The sequence below is a fragment of the Bos grunniens genome, chromosome 6 (assembly GCF_055505025.1).
Source record: "Bos grunniens cultivar Pamir isolate PY7600 chromosome 6, Bosgru_T2T1.0, whole genome shotgun sequence".
Taxonomy (NCBI): domain Eukaryota; kingdom Metazoa; phylum Chordata; class Mammalia; order Artiodactyla; family Bovidae; genus Bos; species Bos grunniens.
This window is the reverse complement of record NC_141170.1, coordinates 14196972-14212751: the sequence shown is the minus strand read 5'-3', so window position 1 is coordinate 14212751 and position 15780 is coordinate 14196972. Positions and strand designations below refer to the sequence as shown.

Below are 15780 nucleotides of genomic sequence, written 5' to 3'. Positions count from 1 at the left end.
CTCGTTCTTTTGTGAGTGCCAGTCAGTTTCAAGGCAGCTTTTCAGCAAACACCAGTGTATGGCTGATAAGGAAGGAAAACACAATGAGATTCCCCAGCTTAAGCAGCTGAAAGACAGCTGCTTAAGAAAAACAGCCTGTGATTGCTGCCTGGGATGGGGAGGGGAGGGGAGGGGCTCATGAAATTCAACAGTGTCCTCCTGGAAGCTTCCGGATCTTTAAAAGGGATTAAATCCATCCTGGAAATAAAAGCATGGATGGCCATTTAAATATTAATTATTGCCCTAAAAGTACAAAAGAACAGTATGGCAGAGACGATGATAACCATAAAAACATTTTGCTTTCCAATCTTTTCCCCTTTCCTCAACCTTGGGCTTCCCTGGTGGCTCAGACTGTAAAGAATCTGCCTGCAATGCAGGTGACCTGGGTTGGGAGGGGAGGTTGCCCTGGAGGTTGCCCTGGAGGAGGGCACGGCAACCCAGTCCAGTATTCTTGCTTGGAGAATTCCATGGACAGGGGAGCCTGGTGGGCTACAGTCCATTGGGTCACAAAGGGTCATACACGACTGAGCAACTAACACTTTTCTCCCCATCTTACTGAGAGCAGAGCAGGAAATCTCCAAGTGGTTTAGTGTTGAGGGCTAAATTTTTGTCACTGCAGCCTCCCAGAGCTCAAAGAATGACATCTGGAGTCATAACAACTTTTCTTTATGGCATGCAGGTTATATGCCAGGCTCCACGTGTCACACATCTCATTTCTAGATAAAATATGTATTGGAAGGACAAGAAACAGGCTCAGGTAGTTAGGTCACTGGCCAAGAGTCAAGAGGAAGAGGGGGATTGGATTCAGGTCCCTTCAGCTCCCACGGCGGTGGTTTTCTCTAGCTTGGCTCCACCCCTCAGATGCCAAGATGGACATTTCTCGCTCAGCAGCACATGGGAGAGTCAGAGCTTAGTGGTATCAGAAGTCCATGCTGATCTTGCTGCTATGGGTACAGACAGATGGAGACCTGAAACTCTGAGTCAATCAAACCAGCCATCTCTCCTGGGCATGGCCAGGAGAAAGCCTAGACCTGTAAGAACTGGCACCTCTTTGAAAATTTTGTCTCCCATCTCCCGGGCCTCATGGTAGCTCAGCAGACCCTTTATAGACCCCCGTCACCTCCTCACTCACATTCACACCCTGCTCTTGCCCTTCTCATCCCATCAGATGACCTCCTTTCCAACCGCTATCCCAGAAGGTGGACTCAATTCAGTTCAGTCACTCAGTCGTGTCCGACTCTTTGCAACCCCATGAACTGCAGCACACCTGGCCTCCCTGTCCGTCACCAACTCCCGCAGTTTACTCAGACTCACGTTGATTGAGTTGGTGATGCCATCCAAGCATCTACAACAGAGGATGAAGGTGGATTATCATCTGTGAATTCCCGCACATCTGGAAACAGAGTTCTACGTCCCAGAAGAGGCAGCTCTGCATCTTCTCTTCCTATCTCAGAGAACCAGGATGCCCACTCCATTGTTCTGAAAAACTCATAATTCCCTTAGCATCCATGACATGATTTTCTCCTGGTTCTTCAAGGTCTAGACTCTGCTTCTTGTTTTGATTCTTCTTGAATCTTGCTCCTTCAATGCTCGCAGGATCCAAGATTTGGCATAAGGCTTTTTACTACCCCTTCTACATGCACTTCTGGACCACAGGCATCTCTGTTATTGGATGATACCAATTTTGTTGTTCAGCCGCTCAGTCGTATCCAGCTCTTTGGACCCCGTGGACTGCAGCATGCCAGGCTTCCCGGTACTCCTGGGCCAGGGGCATCTCCATTATTGGATGCTGCCAATATGTTAGAGAATCTCCTGAGAACTATCAATCCTCTGCTTGAAATGGTCAGACAAGGACAAGATGTTCCACTGCTCTGGGGAGACCACGGACCGCTGGAATCTGGGTTAAGCACCCTCCCTGAGCTTTCTCATCTCGGACATCCTTGTTCTCCGTGTGCTCCTACTTACCTGAGCTCAGTGGAGACGCTCCATCTCCAGGCATCTCCAACTCAAGGTATCAAGCCACATTCAGCATTTTCCCTCCTGACTTCCTGTCATACTGGGGTCTTTATTTCCATAGACCTGACGCTCTACACCCTCTTCTTCCCACCATCACCTCCTCAGACACAACCCTCTCAGCTCTCCCACTTTTTCTTACCTCTCCATCCCTACTGCAAATGCTTTCCTGAAATTCCTACTGGATTAGCCCCCAAACTCCTAACGACCCTCTGTTCAGCAGCCTAAGCAGTGCTTCTAAAACAGAATGAACCAAGCCACCCTCTGCCACTTCAGTGACTCCCGTCTCCTTGGCATGAGATGAAAGCCCTCAGGGAAGACCTCTGGCTTTATCTTGCTCAGCCTGCTTCCTGCCCTGGCTCCCTTCTCTGCCCACCCACTGGACAGCATCCATCCACACTTCCCCCAAAACCTCATCATGGCTCTTTCTTCTATTCAGACTTTCCTAACTCTAGAGAGTAAAATGAATTGCTCCCTGCACTGTACCTCAGGCTTCCCATATATCCATCTATCATGGTCCCTGTAAGCCACAAAGTCCTCACCTGCTCACCTATTGGTACCCCCACCAGACTGGCCTGAGCATCTTCCCACAAGGGCCAGGTCTAAGTTCATTGTAAATTTCTAGTGTCCAGCATAACACCTGGGTGCCAAGGAAATATTTGTTTAATTCAGAATATGTGAACAGTGGGTAGTAGAATGTCAAAGCAAAAAAGAGAATTTGAGGGAAGCCATCCTCTTGAGGATGGTTGAGCCATCCTCATAGCTCAATCCATAAAGAATCTGCCTGCAATTCAGGAGACCTGGGTTCAATTCCTGGGTTGGGAAGATCCCCTGGAGAAGGAAATGGCAACCTACTCCAGTAGTCTTGCCTGGAGAATCCCATGGACAGAGGACCCTGGCAGGCTACAGTCCATGGAATTGCAAGAGTTGGACACAACTTAGTGACTAAACCATTCATCCTCTTTGGAATTTAAAACATGCTTTTATTAGTGATGCCTGGAGTTTGAGCAGTTAGCAGCTGGCATCTGCTCTAACCCACAGGGCAGTAATGTCACAGAGGGTTAGGACGATATTTGCTTTGAATGATAAAAAGATCCATCTAAAATTTAAACAAGGAGAATTCATTAAAGGAAAAAAAAAAGACTCCCTCAGTAAATCTTGGCCCCTTAATTATACCTTCTCTATCGCTTAACTTCAGAAATGGGATCCTTGGCTCCAGGGTATATTTAATACTCAAATACAACAGAGAATTTGAGTATTAAACATGCTTCTAGGTACCAGCTCTTTAATCTTGCCAAATGAACTGTCCCAGAAACCATGCTTTTTATAGGGGAAAGAAAATCCACCACATACATTAGCTATTAGCTGCTCAGAATATTCTCTTTCCTTCTTTTCCACATCTGCCAGGGTGATGTATTCGGAGTCACCGCCACCCAACATCTCTGTGTTTGACAGCTTGACCTGAAGTCTCTTTTCTAATTCCTCCAAATCCTGGAGAAAAAAAGAAAAAGACAAAGAAAATGTATCTTAAATTCTAGAGAAGAAATGCTTTTAATTTTTTACCACATTATCATAAAAAATTTCTTATGATAATTAATGCTCTGGGTATTGTCCTACTGAAGGATTGATGAAAAAAATCTATTTTTCTCATTAAATGTACAGCCTCAGGAATACTGGATTATGTATTTTCTTCTGTATTTTCCTCACCCTCCCCCAAAATAGGCCATACTTTAAAAACAATGAAAAGTATCTTCCAATCTTGATGAAGTTCCAGGAACATGTCATGGTACTCTGGAGTGTTGGGATGGAATATTTCCTCTCCACTCCTCTGGTTTCCATGGGGAAGGATTACTTAGTACACCCCAGGGAGGAAGTGATATGTATTTGATTGGTGGTTCAAAAGCAGGAAGTGAGCACAGCGCCTAGCTTGCCCAGCCTCATCCTCTTTGGGACAGACCATTCAGGGGAGGCCACCACCCTGGTGTGGCTTCAGTCTAGAGTGAGCTGGGAAGCAAGGGTCCCTCTTGTGTGTGGGGAGGTCTGAGGTGGCCCAGCTTTGCCAGTAAGTGATTTAGGTAAGCAATTTAGTTAATCCCGGATTCAGCGTTAGGAAGCCATGATTGCTATATATCTAAGTCACACCCTGCAAGCAGGTTCCTCTCAGTAATTAAGCTGACATTTGTATATATGTCTCCCCAACACTCTCTTAATTAAATCAGATCTTAGAAGGAAAAGGAGAAGTCTATGTATGGAGTCTTTCAAAACCCCACATAGAATGTGGGTGGCAGTTCTGTTTTCTCCAGACCTGTGTTCACTGGTGTGGGTTCAGGTTCATTAGGAAAACTGCTGTTGATTGTCCAAGTGGAAGTCATATGTGGCTTCTAATTCTCTACAGTAACTCTACCAGAAAGAAATGAGGGTTCCTTTCTAGCTGAGGAAACTCATCTATGGGAAGTTGAGATATCTTGTCCAAAGTTCCCCAGTAGGAAGCGGTATGCTAGGTTAGGTCCCTTAGGCCCATGGACTCCAGAGACCCACTCTTCCAACTGCATGCATTATCTGCTTCTCTCCAAAGCAGCTGCCATTTCTGGGTACTTCTCATCCTCATACAGAGGTTCTAAGGCTGCTGTCAATATTAAAGGAAAGAATGCATTTAAAGTCCTCAGACAGATGACATTCAGTGAATAGTAGCCACTATAATAATTAAAATGCTCTGTAAGTGGTAGAGGTGAGATTTGATCCCAGACCTGCAGACACCAAAGCTCTTATTCTTGCTATATGACATACGACATTGTTTCATTACTCATATAACTGCAAGTATCACCACATAATCAATATTTTTTGTTGTTGGAGAGTCATTTAGACTCATTGAACCTCAACTTCCTCAGCTGTAAACAAAAATAATGATGGCCACTCACAGGGCTGCTGTGAAGATTACATGTAAAGCCCTGTGTGCACTGCCTGATGATCACAATGGTGGTGGTACCCAGGATGATGACAAGAAAAATGAAGATGGTCTGCCTTTTCCTTGGGAGGTAGTGATGGATCCTCCCACATGGAATCCAGAGGAATGAAGACGAAACATTCTTTCCCAGTCTCCCGAACCTCATGGTGGTGGTGCTAAGGATGACAATGGTGACCGTGATGAAGATAATGGTGATGGCGGCAGTGAGGGTGATGACAATGATGGAGTGACGATGATGAGGATGATGGTGGAGGGGGTGATGGTCACAGTGATGAAGATGATAATGACGCAGATGATGCTGGTGATGGGAGTAATAAGAGTGATGTCAACACGGTGGTGGTGATGATGAAATGTTGGTAGTGCTTTTGGAAATGAGGAGAAGCATGGTGACGGTGGTGGTGCTGACAGTGATAAGAATGACAATGAAGATAATGATAACGGTGGTGATGGTCATCATAAGAATGATTATGACAATAACAAAGATGGTGCTGGTGATGGAGACATTGATGATAGTGATGCTATTATTATGATAATAATGGCAATGATATTGATGATGATGGCAAAGATCATATAATCAGTGTCTAGCTGCTACTGAGTGTTCATTGGAAGGACTGATGTTGAAGCTGAAACTCCAATACTTTGGCCACCTGATGTGAAGAGGTGACTCATTTGAAAAGACCCTGATGCTGGATAAAATTGAAGGCAGGAGGAGAAGGGGACGACAGAGGATGAGATGGTTGGATGGCATCACCAATTCAATGGGCATGAATTTGGGTAAACCCTGGGAGTTGGTGATGGACAGGGAGGCCTGGCATGCTATAGTCCATGGGGTCACAAAGAGTCAGACATGACTGAGCGACTGAACTGAACTGAGCTGCTATTTTGCTACATGTCTCATACACAACTCTCTTCTCCTTTCTGTAATCCTGTAGGACAGGAATTACTATCCCATGGCACAAATGAAAAACCTAGCATTCTGAGAGTTTGTGAAAGACAGACCATGGTATCAACCTCTACTGCCCTGATTCGTTTTGCTGTGCATAAAACAATATAAAGGTTGTATAGAAGGCGAGAAGAATGCAAAGTGGTGTTAAGAGTTGTAACTAATAAACCAAGTATGTATTTTAAAATTCCCCCAAACTGTACAGAAAATAACATCAATAGTGGTTCTCTTTGAGTACTGGATATGACTGACATTCTTTTTTCCTACTTCCAGTATTTTTCCATATTTTAATAATATATATTGTTATCTTTATATTTATACCTATAGCTTTATATACCATTATATTGTGTTGAAAACTGTATGTTGTAATAAAGTATTTTTATACATAAAAGATACTTTCCTATGATATTATGTTTTATATATCTTAATAAACTATTTTTAAGTTACTTTGCAATATAGGTTGAAGACTTACATTTTCTTGCTTTGAAAGAATCTTCTGGTATAATTCATCATCAGACTTCTTTTTAGGGAGAAGGTCAAGGAGGCACATTTTAAAAATTTGAATAAACATCTATTGCCAAAAAGGGAAACAAAACAAGAAAGATTTAAATAATGGTATCTTCACCCTTCCTTCCTTTTTCTCCTACCACCTTCTTTCTCCACTTCCCCCCATAATTTTTGCTCTAGGAAAAGACCATCAGATTTAAAACCATGACAGTGGTCTATAATGAACTGTGTTTTCATGAAGCTTCTAAAGAAAAATGCCTCATCTCTCCCGCACATATTTATAAGGAGCCTACTCTTTGGGAAACCCCCCACTTTCCCCATTTCCATGAGTGAAGAAAACAGACAAGGAAAAGGGGGAGTTGCTTCTCTGTGGAAACAATCAGAAGAACACTTGTAAGAAATTAAGATGTGTAAAGTCATCCACTCCGGCTCCCTGTCTCAATGGATGGAGGTGTCCTTTAAATCAAGAAGGGCCCTCCAGAGGCAGGGACACCTTGGCAAGTCCAAGGGTGCTGTCTTCACAGTTTGTTTAGTCATTCGCCGATTGTAGGACATCTGAGTCTTTCCCGTCTGGGGTTATTCTGAATAAAGCTGCTTTGAACATTCACATAGAGACTTTTGAGTGAACATAAGTTTTTCTGGGATGAATGTCCAAGAGTACAGTTGCTGGTTCTTCTGCTAACTGCATGTTCAATTTTATGAAAAACTGCCTGTTTTCTGGAGTGGGCTTTTATACTCCTACCAGCAATGTATTAGTGATCCAGGTTCATCACATCCTCACCAGCATTTGGTGTTGCTGCTGTTTTTATTTTAGCCATCTTGATAGGTATGCAGTCACATCTCATGTGGTTTTAATTTGCATTTCCCTATTGTGGGGAAAGGAGAAGGCAATGGCACCCCACTCCAGTACTCTTGCCTGGAGAATCCCATGGATGGAGGAGCCTGGTAGGCTGCAGTCCATGGGGTCGCTAAGAGTAGGACACGACTGAGCGACTTCACTTTCACTTTCCACTTTCATGCATTGAAGAAGGAAATGGCAACCCACTCCAGTGTTCTTGCCTGGAGAATCCCAGGGACGGGGGAGCCTAGTAGGCTGCAGTCCATGGGGTCGCACAGAGTCAGACACGACTGAAGCGACTTAGCAGCAGTAGCAGCAGCATTGTGGGGAAACAGTGGAAACAGTGTCAGACTTTATTTTTTGGGCTCCAAAATCACTGCAGATGGTGACTGCAGCCATGAAATTAAAAGATGCTTACTCCTTGGAAGGAAAGTTATGACCAACCTAGATAGACACGACTGAGTGACTGATCTGATCTGATCTGATTGTCACCCTGCTTATTTAACTTCTATGCAGAGTACATCATGAGAAACACTGGGCTGGAGGAAGCACAAGCTGGAATCAAGATTGCCAGGAGAAATATCAATCACCTCAGATATGCAGATGACACCACCCTTATGGCAGAAAGTGAAGAAAAACTAAAAAGCCTCTTGATGAAAGTGAAAGAGGAGAGTGAAAAAGTTGGCTTAAAGCTCAACATTCAGAAAACGAAGATCATGGCATCTGGTCCCATCACTTCATGGGAAATAGATGGGGAAACAGTGGAAACAGTGTCAGACTTTATTTTTTGGGGCTCCAAAATCACTACAGATGGTGATTGTGGCCATAAAATTAAAAGACACTTACTCCTTGGAAGGAAAGTTATGACCAACCTGGATAGAATATTCAAAAGCAGAGACATTACTTTGCCAACAAAGGTCCATCTAGTCAAGGCTATGGTTTTTCCAGTAGTCATGTATGGATGTGAGAGTTGGACTGTGAAGAAAGCTGAGTGCCGAAGAATTGATGATTTTTAACTGTGGTGTTGGGAAAGACTCTTGACAGTCCCTTGGACTGCAAGGAGATCCAACCAGTCCATCCTAAAGGAGATCAGTCCTGGGATTTCTTTGGAAGGAATGATGCTAAAGCTGAAACTCCAGTACTTTGGCCATTATGAAAAGAGTTGACTCGTTGGAAAAGACTCTGATGCTGGGAGGGACTAGGGGCAGGAGAAGAAGGAGACAACAGAGGATGAGATAGGTGGATGGCATCACCGACTCGATGGATGTGAGTTTGAGTGAACTCCGAGAGTTGGTGATGGACAGGGAGGCCTGGCGTGCTGCAGTTCATGGGGTCGCAAAGAGTCGGACATGACTGAGTGAACTGAACTGAAATGAACTGAATGGCTTAAGGGAATGACAGAGGATGAGATGGTTGAATCGCATCACTGACTCAGTGGACATGAGTTTGAGCAAGCTTCAGTGATGGTGAAGGACAGGGAAGCTTGATGTGCCGCAGACCACAAGGCCACAAAGAGTAGGTCACGACTGAATGACTGAACAACAACAATGGCTTAATGATGTTGAACATCTTTTCATGTGCTTCTATGTGTGTTTACCTGTCAGCCGTATATTCTTTTTGGTGAAATATCTGTTCATGTATTTTGCCCATGTTCCAATTGGATTCTTTATTATTTCTATTGAGGCTTGAGAGTTCCTTATATATTGTAGGTACTGCTGCTGCTGCTGCTGCTGCTGCTGTTAAATCGCTTCAGTTGTGTCCAACTCTGTGCAACCCTATAGATGGCAGCCCATCAGGCTCCCCCGTCCCTGGGATTCTCCAGGCAAGACCACTGGAGTGGGTTGCCATTTCATTCTCCATTGCTAGTTCTTTTTTAGAATGTGGTTTGCAAAATATTGCCTCAGTGTTTTCATCCTCTCAACAGGGTATTTTGCAGAGCAGAAGTTTATTTTGATGAGTTTCAATTTATTAGTTTTCCCTTTTATGGATCATAATATCAGTGTTAATCTAAGAACCCTTTGTTTAGATCCCAAAGATCTTCCTCCTTTTTTTAAAAAAAGATTTACAGTTTTATACTTTAAAGTACATGAGCCATTTTTAGTTAATTTTTGCATGAGGTATGAGGTTTAGCTTGAGGTTCATTTTGGTTTACTTATGAATACTCAACTGCAGGTAATTCATTGAAAAGATTAACATTCCTCCACTGAACTGCCTTACACCTCTGTCAAAGGTCAGTTAGACATATTTATAAAGCAAGGCATCTTTTTTTTTTGAGAAGTAATTGACATAACCAGCTTTGTTCTTTCTGAAGATTGCTTTGGCTATTTGGGGGTCTCATGTGTCCATACAAATTTTAGGATTTTTGTTGTTGTTCTATTTGAAAAATACCATTCAGATTTTGATAGGGACTGCACTGAATCTGTAGATTGCTTTCAGTAATACAGATATTTTAACAATAGTAATTCTTTCAATACATGAGCATGGAATATCTTTCCATTTATTTGTGTCTGCCTTGATTTCTTTCATCAAAGTCTTAAGTTTTCAGTATACAGGACTTTCACCTCCTTGGTTAAATTTATTCCTTGGTATCTTATTCTTTTTGATGCAATTGTAAATGGGATTGTTTTCTTAACTTCTCTTCCTGTTGGTTTGTTTTTCGTGTATAGAAACAGGGCAGATTTTTGTATGTTGATTTTGTACCCTGCAACTTCATGGAATTCATTAGTTCTAATAGTTTTCTGTAAAGTCTTTTCTATGTATAAAATCAGGTATTTTGAAAAGAGTCTTTACTTCTTCCTTTCCATTTTGGATTCTGTTTATTTCTTTTTTTTGTCTAACTTCCCTAGAAATTCCAGTACAATGGTGGATAAAAGTGGCAAGAGTGGGCGTACGTGTATTGTTCCCGATCTTAGAGGCAAAGTTTTTAGCTTCTCACTGTTGAGTATGATGTTAGTTGTGGGTTTGTCATGTATGGCCTTTATTACATTAAGGTACATTCTCTCCATGCCTACTTTGTTGAGAGATTTTATCATAAATACATGTTGAATTTTGTTAAGTGCTTTTTCTGCTTTGAGATGATCATATGATCTTTATCCTTCATTTTGTTAATGTGGTGTATCATGTTGATTGATTTGTGGATGTTGAACCTTCCTTGCATTTCTGGACTAAATCCCACTTAATTATGGTGTTAAAAAGTGAAAGTGTTAGTTGCTCAGTCCTGTCTGATTCTTTGTGACTCCAGGGACTGGGGCCAGCCAGGCTTCTCTGTCCATGGAATTCTCAAAGCAAGAATACTGGAGTGGGTAGCCATTCCCTTTTCCAGGGGATATTCCTGATTCAAGGTTTGAACCTGGGTCTCCTGCACTGCACGCAGATTCTTTACCATCTGAGCCACCAGGGAAGCTATAACCCTTTCAATCTGCTGCTAAATTTGATTTGCTAATATTCTGTTGAGAATTTTTGCATCTGTTTTTACCTGAGATGGCAGTCTGTATTTTTTTTTTTCCAGGAATCTATCTGGTTTTGGTATCAGGGAAATGCTGGCCTAGTGAAATGAGTTTGGAAGCATCCCATCCTCTTCAGTATTTTGGAAGAGTATTTTAGGTATTAAATCTTCTTTAAGTGTTTGGTAGAATTTACCAGTGAAGCCATTGATCCTTCTTTTTTGATCAGGAGATTTGTCAATTTTGTTTATCTTTTAAAAGAACCAGACATTGCTTCGTTGATCTTTTCAATGCTTACTTTTTTAGTCTCTATTTCATTTATTTCCACTGTGAACTTTGTTATTTTCCTTCCTTCTACTAACTCTGGGCTTCTCTCTTTCTTCTTCTAGTTCCTACAGGTGTAAAGTTAGATTGTTCATCTGAGATTTTTCTTATTTTCTGAGGTAAGCCTGGATGGCTATGAATTTCCCCCTAGGAACTGCTTACGCTGCATTCCACAGATTTTGGTAAGTTTTATTTCCACTTTTATTTGTCTCAAAATAGTTTTCAATTTCTCCTTTGATTTCTTCATTGGTTCATTGGTTGTTCAGTAGCACATTATTTAATATTCACGTATTTGTGATTTTCCCAGTTTTCTTCCTGTACGGGTATCCCTAGTGTTATTGAACTCTGCTTTAACCGCACTTTGCAGACATTTCATTTTTATAAATCAAAGGTACCAACCATGTGTTGAGCAAGTATTTCATCATCACTTTTCTAGCAGCATTACCTCACTTTGTGGCTCTGTGTCACATTTGGGTAAGTCTTGCAATATTTCAAATCCTCCACCAGCAAAAAGATTACACTTTGCTGAAGGCACAGATGATGGTCAGCATTTTCAAATAGCAAACTATTTTAAAATTAAGATTGCATATTGTTCTCTTAGATATGCATTGCACACTTAATAGACAACAGTACAGTGTAACTATAACTTTCATATGCACTGGGAAACCAAAAGCTCACGTGACTCACTTTACTATGATATTCACTTTACCGCAGTCATTTGAAACCAAACCTGCAATATCTCCAACGTATGCCTATAACTGATTTCTGGTTTCGTACCACTGTGGTTGGAAAAGATGCTTGATATGAGTTTGCCCTTAAATTTATTGGGACTTCTTTTGTGGCCTCATTATGCTTGCCAATACTAATAAGCTCTAAGAAGATAAAAGTTGGCCTGGCTTTTTACCCACTGAAGTCTAAGGCTATGTAAAGTAACATTCTTTTCTCAGGATGTCCATCTCAAATCTATTTTCTTTTTGACCCCAAACCGAAACAGTAATGTTTATTGGTTTTGTCCCACTTCCTTAAATTTTAAAAACTTTTTCAATTTAGAATAATTATGGACTTAGAGGAAGGTGCAAGAACAGTAGAGTTCTGCGTGCTTTACCCCCAGGTCTGCTATTTTACATCACTGTGGTATTAATGTCATATCAAACCTGGAAATCGACATAAGTCCAGTACAGTTAACCGACCTTACTCATTTTCTATTCATTTTTGCAGGCTTTCATTTGTGTGTGTATGTGTGTTTGTGGTTTTATGCAATTTTACCTCATGTATTCCTATGCGCTTCCCAGATGGCTCAGTGGTAAAGAATCTACTTGCCAATACCTGGTTTCAGTCCCAGGATTGGGAAGATTCCCTGGAGAAGGAAATGGCAACCTACTCCAGTATTCTTGCCTGGGAAATCCCATGAACAGAGGAGCTTGGTATGCTACAGTCCATGGGGTCGCAAAAGAGTCTGCCATGACTTAGTGACTGAACAACAATAGATTCCTATAACCACTGCCACAAACAAGTTAGAGAATCTTCCAGCACTAGGAGAAACCCCCAGTCCTACTGCTCATCTGACAGTAGCCACCCCCTTCCCACAGACCCTAATCTATTTTTGTCTCTCCCATTCTGCTCTTAAAGATGACAACTCCACCTCCTAGACAAGTCAGCACCCTGTCTTCCTCAAGGGCTGCCAGGGAGCTCTAAGCTTCTGGTCTGAGTCACTTCTGAAATCTGACTTGTGATAACAAATCTCTACCAGAGGAACAAAATTTGAAGTCTTTGTATAACATGGCTCTCTCCTCCTCCCTGTGTTTCTCTAGGTCCTCACACATGAAGATATGCCCTGCAGAGAATGAAAGGCCAGGCTTAGAAAGCACTTCTTCCAGCGTGATGTTGATTTCAGCCAGACACATTTCTACTGAGCACCTACTCTATGCAGGGCATTGTTCTGGGCTCTGAGGATACACAGGCTTTGTACTCAAACAAACCTCATTTGGGTTCTGACTCTGCCATTTACCAGCTATGTGATTTTGGGCAACTAATTGACATCTCTGAGCCTCAGGTTCTTCATGAGTAAAACAGCAGTGAGGTTTCCATGAGATCAGACATTTAAAGTGTTTAGCCCAGCAGAGTATCAATGCTTCATAAACAGTGCTGTAATGATGCTGGTTACACATCCCCAAAGAGCCCAGAGCTTTGCCCACAGAGACTTTTCTTTTCTATGTGTTTTTTTAATTTTCTTTTATTTTTAACGGGAGGATAATTACTTTATAATATTGTGCTGGCTTCTGCCAAACACCAACATGAATCAGCCATAGATATATGTATCCACAGAGACTTTTCAAAGTGGGACAACTTAACTCCATAATTCCATAGAGTAAGAGCTGGAAGTATATTATTTTCACACCTATCCTAAAGTGGCCCAGAGAGGGAAAGTAACTTAGCCACAGTAACACAGCTGATAAGTGTCAAAGGGTAGATTAGAACCCAAGTTTCTGACTCTTCAGTTCAGTCGCTCAGTCATGTCTGAATTTTTCTGACCCCATGGACTGCAGCATGCCAGACTTCCCTGTCAATCACCAACTCCCAGAGCTTGCTCAAACTCATGTGCATCGAGTCAGTGATGCCATCCAACCATCTCATCCTCTGTCATCCCCTTCTCCTCCAGCTTTCAATCTTTCCCAGCATCAGGGTCTTTTCCAATGAGCCTGTTCTTCGCATCAGGTGGCCAAAGTACTGGAGTTTCAGTTTCAGCATCAGTCCTTCCAATGAATATTCAGGACTGATTTCCTTTACGATTGACTAGTTTGATCTCCTTGCAGTCCAAGGGACTCTCAAGAGTCTTCTCCAACATCACAATTCATAAGCATCAATTCTTCAGCACTCAGCTTTCTTTATGGTCCAACTCTCACATCCATACATGACCCCTGGAAAAACCATAGCCTTGACTAGACGGACCTTTGTTGGCAAAGTAATGTCTCTGCTTTTTAATATGCTATCTAGGTTGGTCATAGCTTTCCTTCCAAGGAGCAAGTGTCTTTTAATTTCATGGCTGCAGTCACCATCTGCAGTCATTTTGGAGCCCCCCAAATATAGTCTGTCACTGTTTCCATTGTTTCCCCATCTATTTGCCATGAAGTGATGGCATCAGATACCACGATCTTCATTTTTGAATGTTGAGTTTTAAGCTAGCTTTTTCACTCTCCTCTTTCATTTTCATCAACAAGCTCTTTAGTTTCTCTTCACTTTCTGCCATAAGGGTGGTGTCATCTACATATCTGAGGTTATTGATATTTCTCCTAGCAATCTTGATTCCAGGCTGTGCTTCATCTAACCTGGTATTTCTCATGATGTACTCTGCATAGAAGTTAAATAAGCAGGGTGACAATATACAGCCTTGACGTACTCCTTTTCCAATTTGGAACCATTCTGTTGTTCCATGTCCAGTTCTAACTGTTGCTTCTTGACCTGCATACAGATTTCTCAGGAGGCAGGTAAGGTGGTCCGGTATTCCCATGTCTTGAAGAATTTCCACAGTTTGTTGTGATCCACACAGTCAAAGGCTTTGGCATAGTCAATAAAGCAGAAGTAGATGTTTTTCTGGAACTCTCTTGCTTTTTCGATGACCCAAAGGATGTTGGCGATTTGATCTCTGGTTCCTCTGCCTTCTCTAAAACCACCTTGAACATCTGGAAGTTCTTGTTTCTGGTGCTCTTGGAACTTTCCCAGTTCCAGTTGAAGTGTCTCCCTCCATGGAAGTCTGATCACCTCCTCAAAGCCTACACACCCTCAGGTCGTCTCTTATACACTCTCATGGTACTCCATCATTTATTTGCTTTGTCATATTTTTTGCCTCTGTGCATTTTGTGCAGTCTTTTGATTGCCATCTGTCCCCTGAACAGTAGGCTCCATAAAGGCAGGTACTGCTCAGAAGGGTAGAGAGGCTACCCACAGGAAAGATGGGCAGATGAGTGATGGTGAATGCTCTGTCCACGACAACAGGCTGCTTCCCTGTGGGCAGTCGCTGGCTGCTCCAGGGGTGAGGCTGGCCAGGACTATGTCCCTCACCAGCCCGATGGGGCTCTGAGCACAGAAACAATCACCCCCAGGGAGCAGAGCCTTGGAAAGAATTGCCAGGGCCACCTGCACCCAAGCAGGACCAGGTGAGACTGATGAAAGCAGACTGCACTTCAGAAGGGTGAGTGTCTCATACCTGGGCTTCTGCAGGGGCCACACAGGAATCTGGAATCCTAGGATGATTCGTGGTTTCACATACTGGGGCCTGATCATGATGATTGTTCTGCTTACATAGAGCAAAACTTCTTTCTGTTTTGTCTTCAATTTAATGTCCTTTTATTTTCCCAGTTTCTAATGGAGCACCTGTGGGCCTATCTATGTCTGTCTGTCTTTCTCTCCATCTACCCCTCCCCTTCTCTTCCTAACAGGTCTTCTCTCTCATCCCTTTTCTCAGGAGGTCTCCTCCCTCACTCAGTAATTCAGAGGATATGTCTCAAGGAGAAATGATTCCTCCTCTTAAAAAAATTTTTTTTTATTTGCCTGTGCCAGGTTTTAGTTGCAGCACGTGGGAATCCAGTTCCCTGAGCAGGGAGTGATCGAACTGGTGCCCCCTGCAGTAGGCGGGTGGAGTCTTAACCACTGGGTCACCAGGGAAGTCCCGATAATTCCTCTTTTAGCCCGAGTGGCCTTGCTGCCTGGC

At 42.6% G+C, this 15780-nt stretch overlaps 1 protein-coding gene across 27 annotated transcripts in view; it reads right to left on the bottom strand.

Annotated features, from left to right (window-relative positions):
• Window positions 1-15780, bottom strand: part of EVC (EvC ciliary complex subunit 1) — a 103971-nt gene that overhangs the window by 66034 nt on the left and 22157 nt on the right. For all 27 annotated transcript variants that reach the window (XR_015165178.1, XR_015165179.1, XR_015165175.1 and 24 more), the window contains 2 exons: window positions 6433-6531; window positions 3406-3543 (listed from right to left, as the gene is read on the bottom strand). Coding sequence is in view for 18 of the 27 variants with exons in the window: in XM_086404847.1 (XP_086260973.1) it covers window positions 3406-3543; window positions 6433-6531 (237 nt within the window). In the remaining 9 variants the exon portion in view is untranslated. The remainder of the gene's footprint in view (window positions 1-3405; window positions 3544-6432; window positions 6532-15780) is intronic.